General features: G+C 50.0%; 2 protein-coding genes across 3 annotated transcripts in view; one reads left to right on the top strand and one right to left on the bottom strand.

Moving 5' to 3' along the window:
* SZRD1 (SUZ RNA binding domain containing 1) overlaps window positions 1–9,052 on the top strand; it is a 40,572-nt gene extending 31,520 nt beyond the window's left edge. Inside the window, exons 2-4 of one of the 2 annotated variants that reach the window (XM_011939873.1) lie at window positions 2,309–2,358; window positions 4,151–4,402; window positions 5,960–9,052. In XM_011939873.1, the coding sequence (XP_011795263.1) occupies window positions 2,309–2,358; window positions 4,151–4,402; window positions 5,960–6,062 (405 nt within the window). In that variant the 3' untranslated portion in view covers window positions 6,063–9,052. Of the gene's footprint in view, window positions 1–2,308; window positions 2,359–4,147; window positions 4,403–5,959 lie in introns of both variants that reach the window. The other variant, XM_011939872.1, reaches the window with a different exon arrangement.
* Window positions 9,053–9,550: 498 nt separating this feature from the next.
* Window positions 9,551–20,342, bottom strand: part of SPATA21 (spermatogenesis associated 21) — a 54,798-nt gene continuing 44,006 nt past the window's right edge. The window contains exons 12-14 of the mRNA XM_011939875.1: window positions 11,618–11,793; window positions 10,255–10,432; window positions 9,551–9,730 (exon numbers count right to left, since the gene is read on the bottom strand). Coding sequence (XP_011795265.1) covers window positions 9,673–9,730; window positions 10,255–10,432; window positions 11,618–11,793 — 412 coding nt within the window. The 3' untranslated portion in view covers window positions 9,551–9,672. The remainder of the gene's footprint in view (window positions 9,731–10,254; window positions 10,433–11,617; window positions 11,794–20,342) is intronic.

Here is a 20,342-nt window from a genome sequence, read left to right as displayed (position 1 = left end):
GTTTGCCAGGATGGTCTCGATCTCCTGACCTCGTGATCCGCCCGCCTCGGCCTCCCAAAGAGCTGGGATTACAGGCGTGAGCACCGCACCTGGCCAATTGTTGAATTTTTTAATATAAACGGGTTTTCATCCTGTTGGCCAAACTGGTCTCAAACTCCTGACCCCAAGTGATCCGCCTACCTCAGCCTCCCAAAGTGTTGGGATTATAGGCATAAGCCACTGTCACTGTGCCTGGCCAATAATTCTTAATTCTTTACCTGGTCAGTAGATCAAATGAATCAGTAAAAATTTACAAGATTAGAACAATATAGCTAACCAGCTTGAAGTGTACCCATCAACTGGAGGATAGTTATTTTCAGGACATACAGAGCACTCATGAAAATGGCCTACACCCTGAGCCATGGAGCAGATCTCACCACATTTCTTTTCTTTTTCTTTTTCTTTCTTTTTTTTTTTTTTGAGATGGAGTCCCTCTCTGTCGCCCAGGCTGGAGTGCAGTGGCACAAACTTGGCTCACTGCAAGCTCCGCCTCCCGGGTTCACGCCATTCTCCTGCCTCAGCCTTCTGAGTAGCTGGGACTACAGGCGCCCACCACCACGCCTGGCTAATTTTTTCTATTTTTTGGTAGAGAAGAGGTTTCACCATGTTAGCCAGGATGGTCTCGATCTCCTGACCTCGTGATCTGCCTACCTCGGCCTCCCAAAGTGCTGGGATTACAGGTGTGAGCCACCGCGCCTGGCCGGATCTCACCAAATTTTAAAGCCTCCTCACTACGGCTATGGTTCTTCACATTTTACAAGCGATGGACTCCTTTGAAAACCCCATTCTAATAAATTAAGGTTGCCCAAACTTAGCTGTTGACTTTTGGGGTTAAATAGTTCTTTGTGTGGGGCTGTCCTGTATACTGTAGGACATTTAGCATCTCCCCTGATAGTGACAACCAAAAATGGCTTGATATTGTCCAGTGTCCCCTGAGGGACAGAATCTTATCTGGTTGAGAACCACCGTTAGAGATCTTCTCTCCAGAAAAACACAGAATTTTGCATACAGTTTCTTCCATCTCCGTTAGAGCTAGTTGATCTTGTCCTCACTGAGGATGGCTGAGGGAGTGGGACTTTTTCTAAGAAAGGCCGTAGGGCAGCCAAGCAGCCTGGGGGTTTGGTCTTTGTTCTGTGCAAGGCCTCTCCTCACACCCCCGTCCAGGAGATAGATGCTCACACGCGTGCGTGGAGGTGCCATAGGCATGCTGGTGCTGATGGGCTGAGGGCTCAGACTGCCATAAGCCCGACGTCCCGCTCAGGGCTTGAAGAGACGAGGCCAGGGCGTGTTGGAAGGCAGTCCTGCCTGCTCCTCCTTCTCAGCCTCTTCCTTCTCTCTGCTTTTCTCTAAAATGGTGGCGTTGTTTTAATCAAGACCTGTCAGACTCTGGTTCTGAGAGAAGTCCTTGCTGTACTCTCAGGTGTCCTGTCTCTTCCTCAGGTTTCCCATGTTCACTTGTAGACCAGGGACCTCCAGGGCCACAAATATAAGGCATAGGTTTTACTCTAAGCCTTTCGGTAGGTGTCAATCACAGAGAGTTCAAGTCCATAACAGTAAAAAATAGATTATTAAAATATTAGATAGATGTGACCATAAAGGAATGTAAAAGGGAGAGTTTATTCTGAGGACCAGGTGATACACCATGCTGGTGGGATCAGAGGAGACTTTACAAAGGAGAGGTAGACATCCAGGCTGGGTTGTGCAGGATCAATGGCAGTTTGCAAGGGGAGAGGGCATGGCCGGCAGGTGGAACAGCATGCTGGGTTCTGGGGGCTAGTGATAGCAAAAACAGAGACAGAAGGTAAAAGAAGGTATGGGTGAGGCTTGCTCAGAAGCTTTGACTAGGTCTGCAAGCAGTTGAAGTGACATGATCAGATTTATGGTTTTTTGTTTGTTTGTTTTTGTTTTTGGCCAACTCTTTATTTCATAAAATAGAGTAAGTGTTCCTAAATTTAGTTTCAGAAGGTGATTTGAATGGCTCTGTGAAAGACAGATTACAGGTCAGAAAACTAGTTGGAGGCTATGCAAAGAACCCAGCTGAACAATGAGGTTTAGAACTATCATGCGGCCATGGGGCTAGAAGGGAGATGGACCTGCAGAGGGTATCAGGTCCCCAAACCCCAGAATCTAGTGCACATTTATTATGTTGAAGGACACAGTCATGTCCCTGCCTAAAGAAAGGACACTGCCCTTAGCTCCAAAAATAAAGACTAAGTTTTTATTTGAGAGAGATTTTTTTCCTCTTTTTATATACATTTTTTTCCTCTAGGAAATAGACAGACGGTTGGAAAAAAAACTGAAGATCACACAGAAAGAGAGGTAAGGCTGCTGTCTGGTCTGAGGGCTCGAGCTCTCTGTGGTTTGAGAGCTGGGCAGTCAGTGGTGTTCTCCAACTGGCCATTAGGTTTAGCAGGTCCTAGCAGGTCAGGCTCTGGGGCAGCAAACCCTTCCCTTCAAGTTGGAGACCAGGATGTGGTGGCTTGAGGCTTTAGGGGTGAGGCTGGGGTGTTGCACCTGCCTCCGACCTTTGTGGGCCCCCTACGTGAGGTCGTCTGATGGGATGTGAGGAAGTGACAAGTTGGAAGACTTGAGTTTTAGGCCTGGCTGTGCCCCAGTTGCTCTGAGGTCTGGGGCAAGTCATTTCCCTGCTCTGGACATCAGTTTCTTTCTCTGTGGCATGAGTAGTGTGGGCAGATGATTTCTCTGGGTCCCCAGTGACTTGGTGGTTTAGGGTATTATGAGGGTATCCTGGAAGAAAACATTCTAGGAAATTCTTGAAAAACCCTTTAAAAATAGCTTTGTTCTCCACCTAGACGACAGAGGAGGGTGTTTCCAGAGTAGGTGAAAGTTGACTTTAGCTTTCTGTTTTGGGCTTAGGGAACCTGTTGGTTTTCCATAAGTACAAGGGACAGAAGGGAGGATAGGACCTCTCTGGATTTGCTTACTGGCCAGCACAGTCATTCCCCAGGAAACTCTGGGGTGCTCTGCCTGCCTGCCAGTTTTCCTGGCTCCCTGCCTCTTTGATCAGATTGCTGGCTCCTTGTCTGTCTGCTTATCTCAGCAACCACACTAACTCTGGGTTACAGTCCCTGTTCCATACCATTTGTGTCCTACCTGGGACTTGTTTCCATTCACCCTGACTCAGTTCCTCCAATCCGGACTCCTGACAGTGAAGGCTCTGAAAGCAGGCCTGTTTGGTTCTGAAGAGAAGCTGGTTGACTGCTCTGGGGAGGATCCTGGTGGCTGTTGTTGGGTGGTCATTCCTGCCTGGGTTCCTGTCTCCTCCTGTGGCTTTTGTTTCTTTCCCTTCCTGTGTTGTTGTCCCTCTTTGTTTTTTGTCATTCCACCTCTCCTTGTGGACACATCGCATTGATGTATGTGTCCACCAGCCTTGGACAATGCTTTTCTTTTGAGCATTGCCAAGCACTATTTCTAGGAGCATCCTTCACTCCAGCCCCGCCGCTGTCCAAAAGACCAGAAAGCCCTGGCAAGGGAGGTTTCTCTGTTCAGAAGCTCTTTTGAAGAGGATTCAGTTGTCTGGTGTAGCTTGTCTCTGGGAGGCACAGGCCATTTTCACTAGAAGGTGGCTTGGTAGATCTTGATGCCAGGCAGGGATGGCACAGTGGGCTCCTTTGTAGTGTTTGTCTGGTTTGAGCATGTGATGGAAGATTTGGCTGAGAGTGAACACTGCTGACCCCCAAGTTCAAAGGCTCCCACCCCACCAGTCAGTCCTACTCTGATCTGTGTAGGGAAGCTGGGATCTTAACTGACGCCATTCGATTCTGGACATAAACTGTTTTGCTGCAGGGCCAAATGGTGGTTGATGTGGCTGTGGTGAACACGGGGATAGAAGGAGGTGGTGTTCCAGCCCCCGTGGCCAGGGGTTAGGGCTGAGGAGCAGTTCCTGTGGCCTGCCAGAGCTGGTCACAAGCTTGCTTTTTTGGGACACGCTTCTTAAGGAGTGGAAATTTTGCTGTCTGGTCAGAGGCCAGAGAATCATGGGTAGAATTAGTAAGGAGGGAGAGGAAAGTGATGAGAGGTGGGTGTGGGACATGGACAGGGCCTCCTTAGGAGCATGATTTGTGAAGCTGTGTTTGCTCTTTGTCAGCAGGAAATCCAAATCTCCTCCCAAAGTGCCCATTGTGATTCAGGACGATAGCCTACCCGCGGGGCCCCCTCCACAGATCCGCATCCTCAAGAGGCCCACCAGCAACGGTGTGGTCAGCAGCCCCAACTCCACCAGCAGGCCCACCCTTCCGGTCAAGTCCCTAGCACAGCGAGAGGCCGAGTACGCCGAGGCCCGGAAGCGGATCCTGGGCAGTGCCAGCCCCGAGGAGGAGCAGGAGAAACCCATCCTCGACAGGTGAGTGTGGCTGGCAGGACCGGCCAATGATGGCTCTCCCAGTCCACCCAGGAGGAGGAGAGCATCCTGGCTGCGTGTAGAGTAGTGAGAAGCAAGCAGAGTCAGGGTAGGAACCTTGCAGCTCCAGCCGCCGACCCCAGCCTGTTGGGGCTAGTTCACTGTGCTGCATTGGCTGGGGACGGCTCTAAAAGCCTATCAGGAGGTGGCAGTTTGCTGGCATGCTGCCTCTGCGGTTGGTAGTCACCAGGGGGCAGTGTTGTGTTTAGAGTAAAGGCATGGATGAGCTTGTGTCAAAATCTGCCTCTTACCTCTTCTTAATTTAGAACGACTTGACCTCTCTGGGCCTTAGTTTTCTCATCTGAAAAAATGGGATAATCAGGTGTTGGGCAGTTCATTGAGTAAATGAGCATAGGATGTCGAGAACCTGGGCTGGCAGAGTGGAAAGTGCCCAGATAAGCGCTTTGGTTGTATTTTCTGGGTCTCCAGTATGCCTGCTGTGATGTTTTTGTGAATTTTCTAAATTCCTTTTTACTCTTCGCATTTTTTTCTCTGCAATATTAGAGGTTGCATTATATAAGTTTGTCACTTCCTAATCAAGCAGTATGCATTAAGACGGCCTCCTTCTGACTTTGAAGGGCCACTATGGCTGGGCATCCTGGGACTTAAGGAACTAATCTGCGTACCTTCTTTCTAGCTCTTCATAATTTTGACGAGATACCTGTTCTCTTTGTTGTTTCTCCTCTAAGTCTTCACCTTTCCAGGGTGGAAAATAGGTGCTTCCTTTAGTTCCCTAGACTAATACGAGTCAACCATTAACCGCAGAGTTTGGAGAGGAGTGGGAGGGAAGAATTGGGGGGCAGGGGATGTGTCCCTCTGCTGAGCTCTTGATTCCAGCTCTTTACCTTGGCCTAACATCTGGAGATTCCAAATGGTTCTGCAGGGCATGTACTGTCCGTGGTCGCTGCCTCTGGGCAGAGTGGGCCCTCGAGCACTCCCCCTGCCTACAAGTGAATGCTGGCAGCTGAGCACAGGGAAAGAATGCCGTAGCTGCTGGAGGTGAACATACACCACCGACCCTACCTGCTCACAGGGGCCTCTCAACTTGGAGGTGTCCTGAGTCAGCTTCCCAAAGAAGCAGACTTGTGGAGCCAGAGTGACTTGGGCCCCAGCTACAAGGACAGTTGATTTTAAGATGAGTGACATCTAGGCCAGGTGCAGTAATCCCAGCACTTTAGGAGGCCAAGGCGGGAGGATCACTTGAGGTCAGGAGTTCAAGACCAGCCTGGCCAACGTGGTGAAACCCCATCTCTACTAAAATTACAAAAAAATTAGCTGGGTGTGGTGGCGTACGCCTGTAGTCCCAGCTACTCGGTAGGCTGAGGTAGGAAGGATCACTTGAACTCGGGAGGTGGAGGTTGCAGTGAGTGGAGATAGCGCCATTACACTCCAACCTAGGCGACAGAATGCGACTCCGTCTCAAAAATAAATAATAGAGAAATGATGGGGGACATCTATTATATTCTTCTTTAGGCCTTCCTCTGCTCTTCTTCCTTTCAGGCCAACCAGGATCTCCCAACCTGAAGACAGCAGGCAGCCCAATAATGTGATCAGACAGCCTTTGGGTCCTGATGGGTCACAAGGCTTCAAACAGCGCAGATAAATGCAGGCAAGAAAAGATGCCGCCGTTGCTGCCGTCACCGCCTCCTGGGTCGTCCGCCACGGGTTGCACTGCCGTGGCAGACAGCTGGACTTGAGCAGTGGGAACGACCTGACTTACTTGCACTGTGATCCCCCTTGCTCCGCCCACTGTGACCTTGAACCCCATGCACTGTGACCTCCCCCCTTCTCCCCCTTCCCACTGTGATTGGCTCATCGACAAGGGCTGTCCCAAGTCAATGGAAAGGGAAAGGGTGGGGGTTAGGGGAAGGTTGGGAGGACCCACCAAGGACTCAGAGAGTCAGACAGTGCCACTTGGCCACTTGGGGTAAAGCCAGTGCCAGCAATAACAGTTTATCATGCTCATTAATTTGGGATTTCAAAACACAAATGAAAACTCACACCCACCCACCCCCAAGTGCATGTCTCCATCACTTAAAAAGTAAGTTCCATTTGAAAATATCCTTTCTTTTTTTTTTTCTTCCTATTTTTGTTTGTTTATACAAGTATCTGATTTGCAAGAAAAAGTGCATGGGAGGGGTTTTAGTGGTTTAACGAATTTTTAATTAAGAAAGGGTAGTTTGGTAGTCTACTTAAAAATGTTTCTGGGAAATTCACTAGAAACATTAACCAATAGGATTTTGGTGAGCTTAGCTTCTGTATTCCTACTGCCGCCCGGAAAAGGGGCAGGGCTCTGCAGCCGCCAGGACAGATGAGCACCCCATGCCTATACCTCCCTCCCCGAGCTGAGTCCCAGGGCATCTGGGCCTTGCCTGGAGACTGGGCTAGTAGCTCTGTAGGCTCGGAGAGCCTGGGGAGGGTGCCAACCCCACCTCTAGTATTTTGGGAGATAGGGAAAGTGAACAGACTTCCCCTTCCCATACCCCTCAGGGTGGTTCCCTACCAGCCAGGCTTACTACTAGAAGAGAGCAGAGTGCCAGGGAGTGAGACTGCATCCCTGGGCTTAGAAGTGAAGGAGAGGAGACTTGTTTAGTATTTTGCCATCGGCACAAGGAAAACCAGGAGAGAGTCTGCCTCCAGGACTCTGAGCCTTCTGCTTTGTATGTTCAGAAGGTGGATAGGTCTTCCCACTCCAGCATGGCTTGAACTCTTAGGGGTCTGCAGTGCTCCATCTCCATTGATGGCCCCAGCTCAGTAACTATACCTGGTACATTTCCTTTGTGCAATCAGTACCTTGAAGGCAGAACATTCTGAATAAAGTTGGAAAAAGAACAGCTTTGCTTTGCAAAGATTGATGACAGACTGGTTCCTCAGAGGCCTAGGCTCCCATCACCCCTTTTTCCAGAGCGAGGGCCTGGAATGAAGGCAGTTTATCCTCTGTCCCTGGAGCCTGGGGTTTGCTTTGCCTCCTTGAGGTGGAAGAGACTAAAAGGGCAGCTGCCCAGAGCGGCTCTGTGTGTACCTGGTTCCTCTCAGGCTTCCTGATCCCTTCCATTGCACTGCGCCTTATCCCTTAGCCAGCCAGACGGCCTCCTTGCTCCTGACCAGCAGATACCTTTTGGAGTGGTTGGTGTGGTTTTGCGATGAGGGCAGCACGTGGTGGCCAAGGTGGCAAGCTGAGTCTCACAGGCTCACTCCACCATTGGTTCCCAGTGGGAATGGTGGGCCAGGCCCAGCAAGCCATGCCCCACCACGTCCTCCCCTCTGGAGGAAGCACCAGCTGCCAGCCAAGTCAGCAGCTAGTCCATAGCACAGCCTTGTAACTGTAAAGCCAGGCGTTGCTCACGAGCAGAGCTGGAAGCAGAGCTTCAGTCAGTGAGAGGGAGGATTACCTTCAGGAGAAGGCAAGGAGGAAAATTGGCTGCTATCTTTATAGTTCCACTGCCCTAACCAAGTGTCCACATTCTAAATGTATAGTGTCCATCCCTCATGTAATAGTGGTTTCCCACCCAAAGTGAGACTTTTCTTTTAATTGGAGAAGGGTATAGAGGTGGTCCAGGTGGGAAGGCCAGAAGTGCTGGTTGCCCAGCCATTGGGACCACCTGTTCTTGCCCACTACCCTCTAGTAGGGGCCAAAGTAAAGGCTGGTTGGTGGGTGTCTGTGGATTGAGGATGTGGCAGGGACTGGTCCTCCCACCTCCCTCTGGCCAAAGATGGGCTTTGCCCGCTGTGTGCCTGTCACCACCCACCAGCAGTCATGCCCTGGGCTTCCCAAATGGAGAGGTAGCAGGCAGTGTTTTTAAAAAGAAAGAAAACAGGAAACTGTATTGTGTTGGGGGGAGGCGGGAGGGGAGATGAGGAAACGGTTTGGATTTTGTGTGTGGGAGGGTATTTTTTTGGGGGTAGTTGTCTGTAACTTTCCTAAGTGCTTTTTTTCCTTTTCTTTTTTAAAGTAAGTTGCAGGCTTTGGCTTGGAAAACTCCAGGGGGATGGGGGGCAGAAACCTGAGGCTGCTGCCCCTTTATCTGCCTTCACAGTACTGTCCCCTTCCCCCAGCTCCTCCCTGACCCCATGGGCCAGGCCTCAGACCTTCCAGCTAACCGCTTCCCATGAGCCACTACTCTGATGTCAGCCTATAACCAAAGGAGCTGGGGGGTCCAGGCCTGGTGACCAGCCTTTCTCAGCCCACTCAATCAGGGTGCTCCCCACCTGCAGGCAGGAGGCAACACCCTATCTGCTACCATCAGCCCCTTCCAGAGCCCATCTGCCCCGCCCAGCCCTGCCCTGCCCAGCCCAGCCATACCCTGCTCTGCCCCATCTGGGGGTGCCCTGCTCAGGGATGGGCTGGCAGGGCTGCACCCAGCCTCCCTGGTAAGCAGAGACTCAAGAAACCTCTGGGGTCCTGTTTTCTGGTTGTGTGATCCCAGGGGTGCACATGGGCCCCTTGGGTGTCTGAACAGAAGGGCATGGGAGGGAGGGCCGCACCCCTGCAGTCTTACTCTGCTGGTGTAGCGGGCAGCTGCCCACTCCCACCCCGTTGGCAGATTAAGCATTTTATAAATTGTATTTTAAATACATGTTTTAAACTTGTCAGATCTTTGTCCTCATTTCAGTCCCCGCCCTCTACCTCTTGCTGTGGCCGTTTATTTAACCCTGAGGGGTTTCCCTCTGCCCAGTCCCAGGGAAAGACTGTCTTTGGTAAAATACTAGGCTGGGTGGTATGTGGGTTGAGGGGAAAGGACCCACCCCTTAGGGCTCCCAGAGAAGGAGAGCTCTGGGTCCTGGGGCTCTGTCGGGGAGCATGGCAGAGGCTACCTCCTGCTCTTACACAGGGCCTGTCTTAGAGCCAGTAGAGAGAGAAAACGACTGCTTTTGTGGGGCTCCCAGTCCAGAGGGGGAAGCGGTCTTCTGAGGAGAGGCCTAGCCCTGTGCTTTGAGAAGGCACAGAAGGTCAAGACTTTGCATGCAGGGGTACCTGTAGCAGAAACCCCAACCCTGGGCAGGGCTTTGAGGTGGAACCCTACACTCTGAGAGCCCAGGGGTGGCTGGGGTGACAGCTTGAGGGCCTTCCTTAGCAAGAGGCACAGAGGCTGAAGTTATTGGTGTTTATTAGCTTACCAGGCCACAAAAGCAAATTCCAGCAGCAGCTCCTGTCTGGTGGCCCATCTGTCTGCAGGCCTTGAGCAACTCTCCAGAGTAAGGCCTCCAGAGGGTCAGTGGGTTTGAGAAGACACAGAGCTGGGCCACTTTCTGCTGTCAGAGTTGTGTTCCCTGGGGAGAGGAATGGGGCAGAAGGGTGGGAAACATTTGGCCCTTTCCCTATCTGCCAGTACATGTACCATCCGTGCGTGCCCAAGTGAGGAGAGAGAGGAGGCCTCCCCTCAGAAATACTGGAGCCAGCAGTCGGGCTTAGAGGCCTGATTCCAAGTCCAGGGCACCCTTCCCCAGCAGCCTGGAGGGGGACTGCTGCAGGAGACGCTCCCCTCTGCCCAGGTGCACACTCTGCTAGTCCTAATGTTGAACCATAGGGAACTCGTAGCCCTCAGTTAGGTGCCACTGAGTCTCGGACACAGGAAAGCAGAAGCACTCTGGCTTCAGTGGAACAATCTACCGGGTACACAGGCCCTCAACAAAGGTTTTTTTTCTTCGCCTTTCACCCTTTCTCCTCCCTGGAATAAGCAGCCTCTCAGGTATGGTCTCTTAGAAAGATAGATTCCCAGGCATTAGGCCAGGGGCCTCCTCTTAAGGAAGGATCTGGAAGGGCCTAGGCTGGGGCCCTTTCACTGGGCACCCACCTGTTTCCTTGAGCTCGTGACTGGAAGAAGGGGCTACGGATGTCAGGATCCAGGCCAGGGGGTGTGCACTGGTCTTGAACATAGTGGTTGGTCGGCTTCCTGCGGACCATCTTCTTGTCCATCCGCGGGCAGAGCGGGATGCAGGGCACCTGGGCATAGGGGCTCTGCAGGTTGGGAGCTGGTGAAGAAGGAGGCAGAAGGGGGAATGCTTCAGAGCACGCCCAGCCTCGGGAAGCAGGCAGATTCAGGTGAAATCCTGGCTTTGCTACATAATGGGCTTGGCGCTTTGGGGCAAGTTACTTAACCTCTCTGAGCTTCTGAGCTGGAGGTGATAGTGGTACACACCTCACAAGAGTTGATGATGAGGATTAAAGGAGAAGTATATGCAAAGCACTCAGCTCTGTGCTGCACACAGAATAAGAGCTGGTAATAGCCTAACAAGGAGCAGAGGTCTTTGTGATGGGTGCTGGCAAAGTCTAGTAGGTATACTCTAGAAAGACTGCAAAGCTCCTATCCTGTTACTTGGCACACAGTAGGAGTCTAATGGTACCTGGGGAAGGGAGGCAGGCTTGCCCAGTGGAAAGAGCATAGGTTTTGGGGTCACACCTGGATATAAACACCCCTTTCCAAAACACACTAGCTAGGGGTATTGGGCAAGTTGCTTAACTTCATCAGTTTCATTTTTCTTTTTTGAGATGGAGTTTTGCTCTTGTTGCCCAGGCTGGAGTGCAATGGCATGATCTCAGCTCACTGCAACCTCCATCTTCCGGGTTTAAGCGATTCTCCAGCCTCAGCCTCCAGAGCAGCTGGGATTACAGGCGCTCGCCACCACGCCCGGCTAGGTTTTTAGAGATGGGGTTTCACCATGTTGACCAGGCTGGTCTCGAACTTCTGACCTCAGGTGCCCACCTCGGCCTCCCAGAGTGCTGGGATTACAGGCGTGAACCACCATGCCCGGGTCAGTTTCGTTTTTCTAATCTGTAAAATGGGGTGAATACATGATGATGAGTATTAAATTCCAGAGCATCTGCAAAGGGCCTAGCACAGTGGGCACTCAATAAACAGTGAGCTGGGATTGCCAGTCTCTACAGCTGTTCTTTCTCGGTCCTGGCTCATGGGACCAACCTGTGCTCAGGCTAAGGCAGGAGGGGAGGAGTCCAATGCAAGAGGCCATTGTCATAGGCCTGGATGGAAAATAGTGATTATCAGCCTGTTTTCTGATGTACACAGTTAAGCCCAAAGTGGGAAACTGGCCTCTCAGCTCCCTGGGCCTGGCTGCCTGAGGGCCCAAGGAGAGGAACCCAGATGGGCAAGAGAGCAGAGCCCCAACCCTAGCCCATCCCACCCTGCCCAGGGGCCTCACCATAGTTCTGCTGCTTCAGCCGGCTGAGGATACTGAGGACCTTTCGTTCTGGGACTTCTGAGCTCTCTTCTTGCTGGGGGTTATAGGGAATCTTCTTCTGCAACCGCAGCCGGCCTGTGGCCGCTTCCATCTCCTGGACCTTGCAGGTGCCTGCCTTCAGCTTTTTCTGGTAGTAGCTGGGGAGGCAGTGCCCACCCATCTCAGCCTGGGTGTGTTTAATTCACCCTTCTTCTCCTCAGTCCCTATCTCTCTGGCCTGCTCTGGAGCAGGAACACAAGCCCAAGAGTTAGGAAACCTGGATTCTAGTCCCAGCTCAGCCCTTACCTTTCTGTGACCATGAATAAGTCACTGCCCTGCTCTGGGCCTTAGTTGCCCTGTGTAAAATGGAGGAAAGAGGTTCTCTCTACCCTGTCAATGCAAGTGACTGTGACTTGACTTCTCTGAGCTTCAAGTTTCCATTGGGTAAAACAGATAAAACAGTTCACATGCCTTAGGATTAAATAGCAAGGATGAATTAACACGGCCCATCAAGCACGCAGCATGGTGTCTGGCTCGCGGAAAATGCTTTGTACATGTTACCTATTATTTTGAGGAGGGGCGTGGCGGGGAGACAAGAGTCTCACTCTGTTGCCCAGGCAGGGGTGCAGTGGCGTGAACATGGCCTCACTACAGCCTTGAACTCCTGGGCTCAACTAACCCTCCTGCCCTAGCCTCTCGAGTAGTTGGGGCCATAGGCACCAACCACCACGCCCAGCTAATTTTTTTATTTTGTGTAGAGACGTGGTCTCGCTGTGTTGCCCAGGCTGGTCACAAACTCCTTGCCTCAAACTATCATTCCACCTTGGCCTCCCAAAGTGTTGGGATTACAGGCATGAGCCACTGCATTACCTATGATTACCTATGATTTTATCACTGATACATTTACTTAGATGTGCAAGTACTTATCTGTGCAATTAACTCCTGCTCGTCTTCCATATTTCAGGTTAGGGACTCTCTGCTCCAGAAAGTCTTCTCTGTCCTATCCCCACCCCTACCCTACAGAGTAACTAGGCTCCTGCTGGAGGCCCCCTGCAACCTGTGGTTACCCAATTATAGCCTGCAACCCGCTTGATTTTCTTAACTCACTGCTTGCCTTTTCCCCCACTAGACTGCGACATCATTCATTTAGTAAGTATTCATCGAGTGTTCACTGTTCTGGCCACTCTGGCCACTCTTCTAAGTGATTGGAGAAGAGTGAAGGAGACATCCACACAGTGTCCCTGTATCGTAGCCTCAGCCCCACCTCTGACCCCAGCCATCTACTAACACCTTGGGCCAAGGGTGCTGCAGTGGCCCCTTTCACACAGGCTTCAACTGACTTTGCACAGGGACGACCCTATGGGTCCCACCTCAGACCTGAGCCTCTTGTTTCCTGCCCCAGGGATTCTCTGACACGGGATTCTCAGAAGTGCAGGGGAGTTAAGCACCTGTGGGGCACCCTTACTAAAGGTGTTAGTAGATGAGCTGTACAGGCTTTTCCCTTTCTTCTGGCAGTTCTGAGCTGACTTTTTTTTTTTTTTTTTGAGATGGAGTTTCACTTTTGTTGCCCAGGTTGGAGTGCAGTGGTGCAGTCTCGGCTCACAGCAACCTCTGCCTCCTGGGTTCAAGCGATTCTCCTGCCTCAACCTCCCAAGTAGCTGGAATTACAGGCATCCGCCACTACACCCAGCTAATTTTTTGTATTTTTAGTAGAGACCGGGGTTTCATCAGGTTGACCAGGCTGGTCTTTTCTTTTGAGATGGAGTCTTGCCCTGTCGTCCAGGCTGGAGTGCAATGGCGCAATCTCAGCTCACTGCAACCTCCGCCTCCTGGGTTCAAGCGATTCTCCTGCCCCAGCCTCCCAAGTAGCTGGGATTACATGCCCAGCTAATTTTTTGTATCTTTAGTTTAGACAGGGTTTCATCATGTTGGCCAGGCTGATCTCAAACTCCTGACCTTGTGATCCACCCTCCTTGGCATCCCAAAGTGCTGGGATTACAGATGTGAGTCACCACACCCAGCCCTGAGCTGCCATTCTTAGTCTCCTCAGAAGATTCTAGGAGGTGCTTGACTCAGTAACACATCCTTGAATTGGCTCCTCCTCCTTTGAGGCACCCCTTCCCTTATTCCTGCCTCCTGGGATCGTTTCCCACATCAGAGTCAGTGAAGGGGTGGCCAGCCCCTCCACACCTGTGGGTGTTTCTCGTCTGGTGGAACGAGAGACTTGAGAAAAGAAAGAGACACAGAGACAAAGTATAGAGAAAGAAAAGTGGGCCCAGGGGACCAGTGCTCATACAGAGACCCATGCCTGCGCTATTCTCTGAGTTCCCTCAGTATTTATTGATCATTATCTCTACCATCTCGGAGAGGAGGATGTGGCAGGACAATAGGGTAATAGTGGGGAGAGAGTCAGCAGGAAAACGTGAACAAAGGTCTGTGTCATAAATAAGTTTAAGAAAAGGTGCTGTGCTTTGATGTGCAGGTACACAAACACAGCAGTGGTGGGTTAAAGAGCAGTATTGCCGCTAGCACGGCTCACCTCCAGCCCTAAGGCGGTTTTCTCCTATCTCAGTAAATAGAACATACAGTCGGTTTTACAGCAAGACATTCTATTCCCAGGGACAAGCAGGAGACAGATGACTTCATCTTATCTCAACTGCAAAGAGGCCTTTCTCTTTCACTAATCCTCCTCAGCACAGACCAGTCAGGTCTTTCCCTTCCCACGAGGCCATGTCTCAGGCTATCACATGGGGAGAAACCTTGGACAATACCTGGCTTTCCTAGGCAGAGGTCCCTGTGACCTTCCACAATGTATTGTGTTCCTGGGTACTTGAGATTAGAGAATGGTGATGGCTTTTGACAAGCATATTGCCTTCAAGCACTTTTTTAAACAAAGCACATCCTGCACAGCCCTAAATCCATTAAACCTTGAGTCAACACAGTACATGTCTCTGCAAGCACAGGGTTGGGGCTAGGGTTGCAGATTAACAGCATCTCAAGGCAGAAGAATTTCTCTTAGTACAGAACAAAATGGAGTCTCTTATATCTACTTCTTTCTACATAGACATAGTAGCAATCTGATCTCTCTTTCTTTTCCCCACAATCAGACCATAAACAAATAAATAAAAATACAGGCCGGGCATGGTGGGGTTCATGCTTGTAATCCCAGCACTTTGGGAGACCAAGGTGGGAGGACCACTTAAGCCCAGAAGTTTGAGACCAGTCTGGGCAACACAGTGGGACACCCTACAAGAAATTTTTTTTTTTTTTTTTGAGACGGAGTCTTGCTCTGTTGCCCAGGCTGGAGTGCAGTGGCCGGATCTCAGCTCACTGCAAGCTCCGCCTCCCGGGTCCATGCCATTCTCCTGCCTCAGCCTCCGGAGTAGCTAGGACTACAGGCGCCCGCCACCTCGCCCGGCTAGTTTTTTTGTATTTTTAGTAGAGACGAAGTTTCACTCACCGTGTTAGCCAGGGTGGTCTCGATCTCCTGACCTCGTGATCCACCATCTCGGCCTCCCAAAGTGCTGGGATTACAGGCTTGAGCCACTGCGCCCGGCCCCTACAAGAAATTTTAAAACTAGCCAGGCATGGTGACATGTGCCTGTGGTCCCAGCTACTCAAGAGGCTGACATGAGAGGATTGCTTGAGCTGGGAGGTCAAGGCTGCAGCGAGCCATCATCATGCCACTGCACTGTGGCCTGGGCAACGACAGAGCAAGACCCTGTCTCAAGAAAAATGCCATTTTAGGAGTGCTGGGTGCCCTGAGGAAAAGTAGAAGGGTGGGAGGTAGCGATAAGGGACTATTTTGCTCAAAGCGGTAAGCAAAGGTCTCAGAGGTGGCATTTGAACAGGATGGTGGAGGAAACAAACTGAATGGGTATCAGGAGGAAGAGTCTTCAGGCACAGGAGTGGCCTCTGAAAAGGCTGGGAGGTGTAGGAAAGAGCTCGGGACAGCAAGGAGACTGGAGAGGCTGGGGCCTGATGTGTGAGAGGTGGAGAGGAAGACATACGGGCAGTGAGATGGCAGGGCCACAGCATCTGGGGCTTTGAGCTTTGTAGGCAGTGATGAGGGGTGGGCATGCTACTCAGAGTTTGGGAAGCCTTAGGGCTTAAACTGATGGCTCTGCTAGGGCCTCTGCCTGTCTTTGGGGCCTAGGATTTGCAGTTTTAATGGGCCTCATACATAGAAGATAGAAAACTAATCCCTCACGTGGTGCAAGGTTGGATCTAGATCACTCGTATAAAACTGAAACTCCCAAAAGGCAACACTCTGAGTGAAACAGGTGGACTAGAAACTAACTTCACCCCTCAGGAGCCAACAGGACACAGCAGAGTGTGTGCAGCTTTCTCAGTCACAATTTCAGAGGAAATCCCTTGCTCTCTGCTTCCTCTTTTCCCCTTCTTGAGGGCTTGAATTCAGGTGTGTTGCTGATAAGTTGGTTTAGCATTGACTAGGGAATAGTGGAACAATAAGTTGGAAACAAACTCGGTGCCTTGGTAACTGTGTCTTCCTGCCTGCTTCCTCTGAACTGTCAATATAAGAGAGTAAACTCCTATCTTTTTGAACTAGTGTATTGCGGTCTATTCCTTAACTAAGACACCAACCTAAAATTCTATACCCAGCTAAACTGTCCAGTAAGTATGAGGATAGAATAAACACATTTGTCATCATAGATAATATTACCTCCCATGCATCCTTTCCTAAGAAGCTACTGGAGGACATGTTCTTCCAAAGTGACAACATAAACCAAAAAAGAGAAAGATGTGATTTCAGAAAGCAGGAGATCCTAGCCAGGTGCAGTGGCTCACACCTATAATCTCAGCACTTTGGGAGGCTGAGGCAGGAGGATCACCTGAGGTCAGGAGTTCGAGACCAGGCTGGCAAACATGGTGAAACCCGTCTCTACTAAAAACACAAAAATTAGCTGGGTGTGGTGTGGTGCATGCCTGTAATCCTAGCTACTGGGGAGACTGAGGCAGGAGAATCGCTTGAACCCGGGAGGCGGAGGTTGCAGGGAGCTGACATGGCACCACTGCACTCCAGCCTGGGCAACAAGAGTGAAACTCGGCCTCAAAAGAAAAAGAAAGCAGGAGATATAATGCAGGAGAGAGGCGAAGGAAAAGGAAGATGATGAAAAGAGATCCTACGATTGCAGTGCAAATGCCATAAATCACACCCGGTCAAATACAATTTCTAAACATGAAAAATACAATACCCGGCCAGGTGCAGTGGCTCACTGTTTCTTTAAATGACTGTGATTTTTTTCCTGAAAACTGGACATTTGAATCTGATAATGTGGTGACTATGAATATAAGATTTCCCCCCTTCCTCAGAGTTTGCTGGTTTTTGTTATTGTTTGTTTATGTATTTATTTTTGTTGTTGTTGTTGTAGGCCGTCTCTGTGCCAAAGGTCAGCCTAACGTATAAACTTAAGGTCTTCTCAGGTCTTTTCTGAGCCCAGCACTTTGGGAGGCTGAGGCAGGAGGATTGCTTGAGCCCAGTTGAAGACCAGCCTGGGCAACATGGCAAAACCCTGTGTCTACAAAAAATACAAGAACAGCAATACCCAAAGTGAAAAATTCACTGGATGGACTTAAGATCAGATTAGGGGAAGATGGTGGAGTGGGAAGCACCAGGAATCTGTCTTCAAACCTACACAACAATTGTGCTGGCAGAATCTGTCATACTATTTTGGAACTCTGGAGTCTTGCACCATCCAGGGGAAGCTTTGTATTGCAAATTGCACTTAATTTTGGTCAAGTTATGCACAATATCAGCCATTTATCTTCCATTTCCAGCCCCTGGGAGGCAGATGTGCATGGATTCCAGGAGCAGCTTGGCTTGCTGGAGCCAGGGTAGGCCAAAAGGACCCTGTCCTCCAAAATATAATTGTGCTCTGATCACTAATGGCTGCTTCTGAAAACAAAGGTACAAAGCGATGGGTTTTGCAAAAGTGCAAGGAGGGGCTGTTGCACCTCCCCACATTGTTGCATGCTTGCCCCTGTGTTTTTTTTGTTTGTTTGTATGTTTTTGGTAAGCCATGCCCCCTTCCAGCTGAAGTGACTTCCAGGAAATGTAAAGGGCCGGCGCCCTTTTCCCCACTTCATTTTTCTCTTTTCACCCTTTTCGGAGGCAGACATTAAAGATTAAGACATTCAAAAGCAACCGCATATATGGGGGAAAGTTAGAAAGTAACCCCAGTTTCTAGGGAAAGTCACAGGCTCAGAAAAACTTGAGAAGACCTTAAGTGTATGCCTTAGACTGCTCTTTGGCGCAGAGACAGCCAACAACAACAACAACAACAAAAATAAACAAGCAAACAATAACAAAACCCAGCAAACTCTGAGGAAGGCGGAGAATCTTATTTTCATACTTACCACATTATTAGATTCAAATGTCCCGTTTTCAGCAAAAAATCATAGTCATTCAAAGAAACAGGAAAGCATGGCCATTTAAAGGAAAAAACAGAAACAGTTCCTGAAAAGTACCTGACAGCAGATCTTCTAGACAAAATCTTTATAAAACAACTCTCTTAAAAGATGCTCAGAGGGCCGGGCGCGGTGGCTCAAGCCTGTAATCCCAGCACTTTGGGAGGCCGAGACGGGCGGATCACGAGGTCAGCAGATCGAGACCACCCTGGCTAACACAGTGAAACCCCGTCTCTACTAAAAAAATACAAAAAAATCTAGCCGGGCGAGGTGGCGGGCACCTGTAGTCCCAGCTACTCGGGAGGCTGAGGCAGGAGAATGGCGTGAACCCGGGAGGCGGAGCTTACAGTGAGCTGAGATCCGGCCAGTGCACTCCAGCCCGGGCAACAGAGCGAGACTCCGTCTCAAAAAAAAAAAAAAAAAAGATGCTCAGAGAACTAAAGGAAGACTTGGAGAAAGTCAAGAAAACAATATATGATCAAGATGGAAGTACAAAAGAGATAAAAAAAAATCCAAACAAGAAACCAAAAAGATTGTGGAGTTGGAAAGTACAATAATTGAAATGAAAATTTTACTAGAGGGATTCAAGGTAGATTTGAGCAGGCAGAAGAAACTGTGAACTTGAAGATAGGACAATGGAATAATCGAGTCTGAGGAACAGAATGAAAAAATAATTGAAGAGGCCAGGTGCGGTGGCTCATGCCTGTAATTCCAGCACTTCAGGAAGTTGAGATGGGCGGATCACCTGAGGTCAGGAGATCGAGACCATCCTGGCTAACACGGTGAAACCCCGTCTCTACTAAAAAATACAAAAAACCAGCCGGGCGAGGTGGCGGGCGCCTGTAGTCCCAGCTACTCGGGAGGCTGAGGCAGGAGAATGGCGTAAACCCGGGAGGTGGAGCTTGCAGTGAGCTGAGATCCGGCCACTGCACTCCAGCATGGGCGACAGAGACTCCGTCTCAAAAATAAATAAATAAATAAATAAGAATGAATAAGATCAACCATTAGCACAACAGGGTGACTATAGTCAATAATAATTTAATTGTATACCTGAAAGTAAAAAGGCCGAGCATGGTGGCTCACACCTATAATCCCAGCACTATGGGAGGCCGAGGCAGGTGGATCACCTGAGGTCAGGAGTTCAAGACCAGCCTGGTCGCTCACACCTATAATCCCAGCACTATGGGAGGCCGAGGCAGGTGGATCACCTGAGGTCAGGAGTTCAAGACCAGCCAGGTCAACATGGAGAAACACCGTCTCTATTAAAAATACAAAAATTAGCCAGGCATGGTGGCGGTTGCCTGTAATCCCAGCTACTTGGGAGGCTGAAGCAGGAGAATTACTTGAACCTGGGAGGCAGAGCTTGCAGTGAGCTGAGATTGCGTCATTACACTCCAGCCTGGGCGACAGAGTGAGACTCTCTCAAAAAATAAATTTATATATATATATATTCACAATGGATACTCCAGCTTAGGCAATAGAGCAAGCGAGACTTCAAGGGTAACCATCCCCTGAAGCATTTATCCTTTATGTTACAAACAATCCAATTATACTGTTTTAGTTATTTTATTTTATTTTGAGGCAGAATTTCGCTCTTGTTGCCCAGGCTGGAGTACACTGGCGCGATCTCAGCTGACTGTAACCTCCGCCTCCTGGGTTCAAGCGATTCTCTCCTGCCTTAGCCTCCTGAGTAGCTGGGATTACAGGCGCCCACTGCCATGCCCGGCTAATTTTTGTATTGGTAGTAGAGACGGGGTATCACCATGTTGGCTAGGCTGGTTTCGAACTCCTGACCTCAGGTGATTCACCCTCCTCAGCCTCCCAGAGTGCTGGAATTACAGGCATGAGCCACTGCCCTAGGCCAGAAAAAAAGATCTCTTGTCTTTGGAGTTGCTAAATTGATCTTGCTGGAACAGGCTGCACTCATTCCCCTTTCCCTGGCCCATGTGAAAAAGGCCTGGACTTTGGTAGGAAAAAAATTAGTCCAACTTACTGATTGGCAAGGACAAGCCTTCGTGTGATGCACTGAGAGGAGACCCCAGCAGGCTGAAAGCCTGGTTCCTACAGGCTCAATTCTGTGAGATACGCTACTGTCCTCATATCCTTCCATCACTTGCATTGAAGAGTTGAGGAAATATGCCCTTATTTTACAGATGAAGAAACTGAATCTTGAGAGAAAGCAATTTGCCCAAGGCTACTGAACTAGTAAGAGGTACAGACAGAACTCCAAATTCCCCCTCCCTCCCTCCCTCCCTCCTTTCCTTCCTTCCCTCCCTCC

The sequence above is a fragment of the Colobus angolensis genome, unplaced genomic scaffold, assembly GCF_000951035.1.
Source record: "Colobus angolensis palliatus isolate OR3802 unplaced genomic scaffold, Cang.pa_1.0 Scaffold185, whole genome shotgun sequence".
NCBI lineage: Eukaryota > Metazoa > Chordata > Mammalia > Primates > Cercopithecidae > Colobus > Colobus angolensis.
This window is presented reverse-complemented; position numbering and strand designations above follow the sequence as displayed.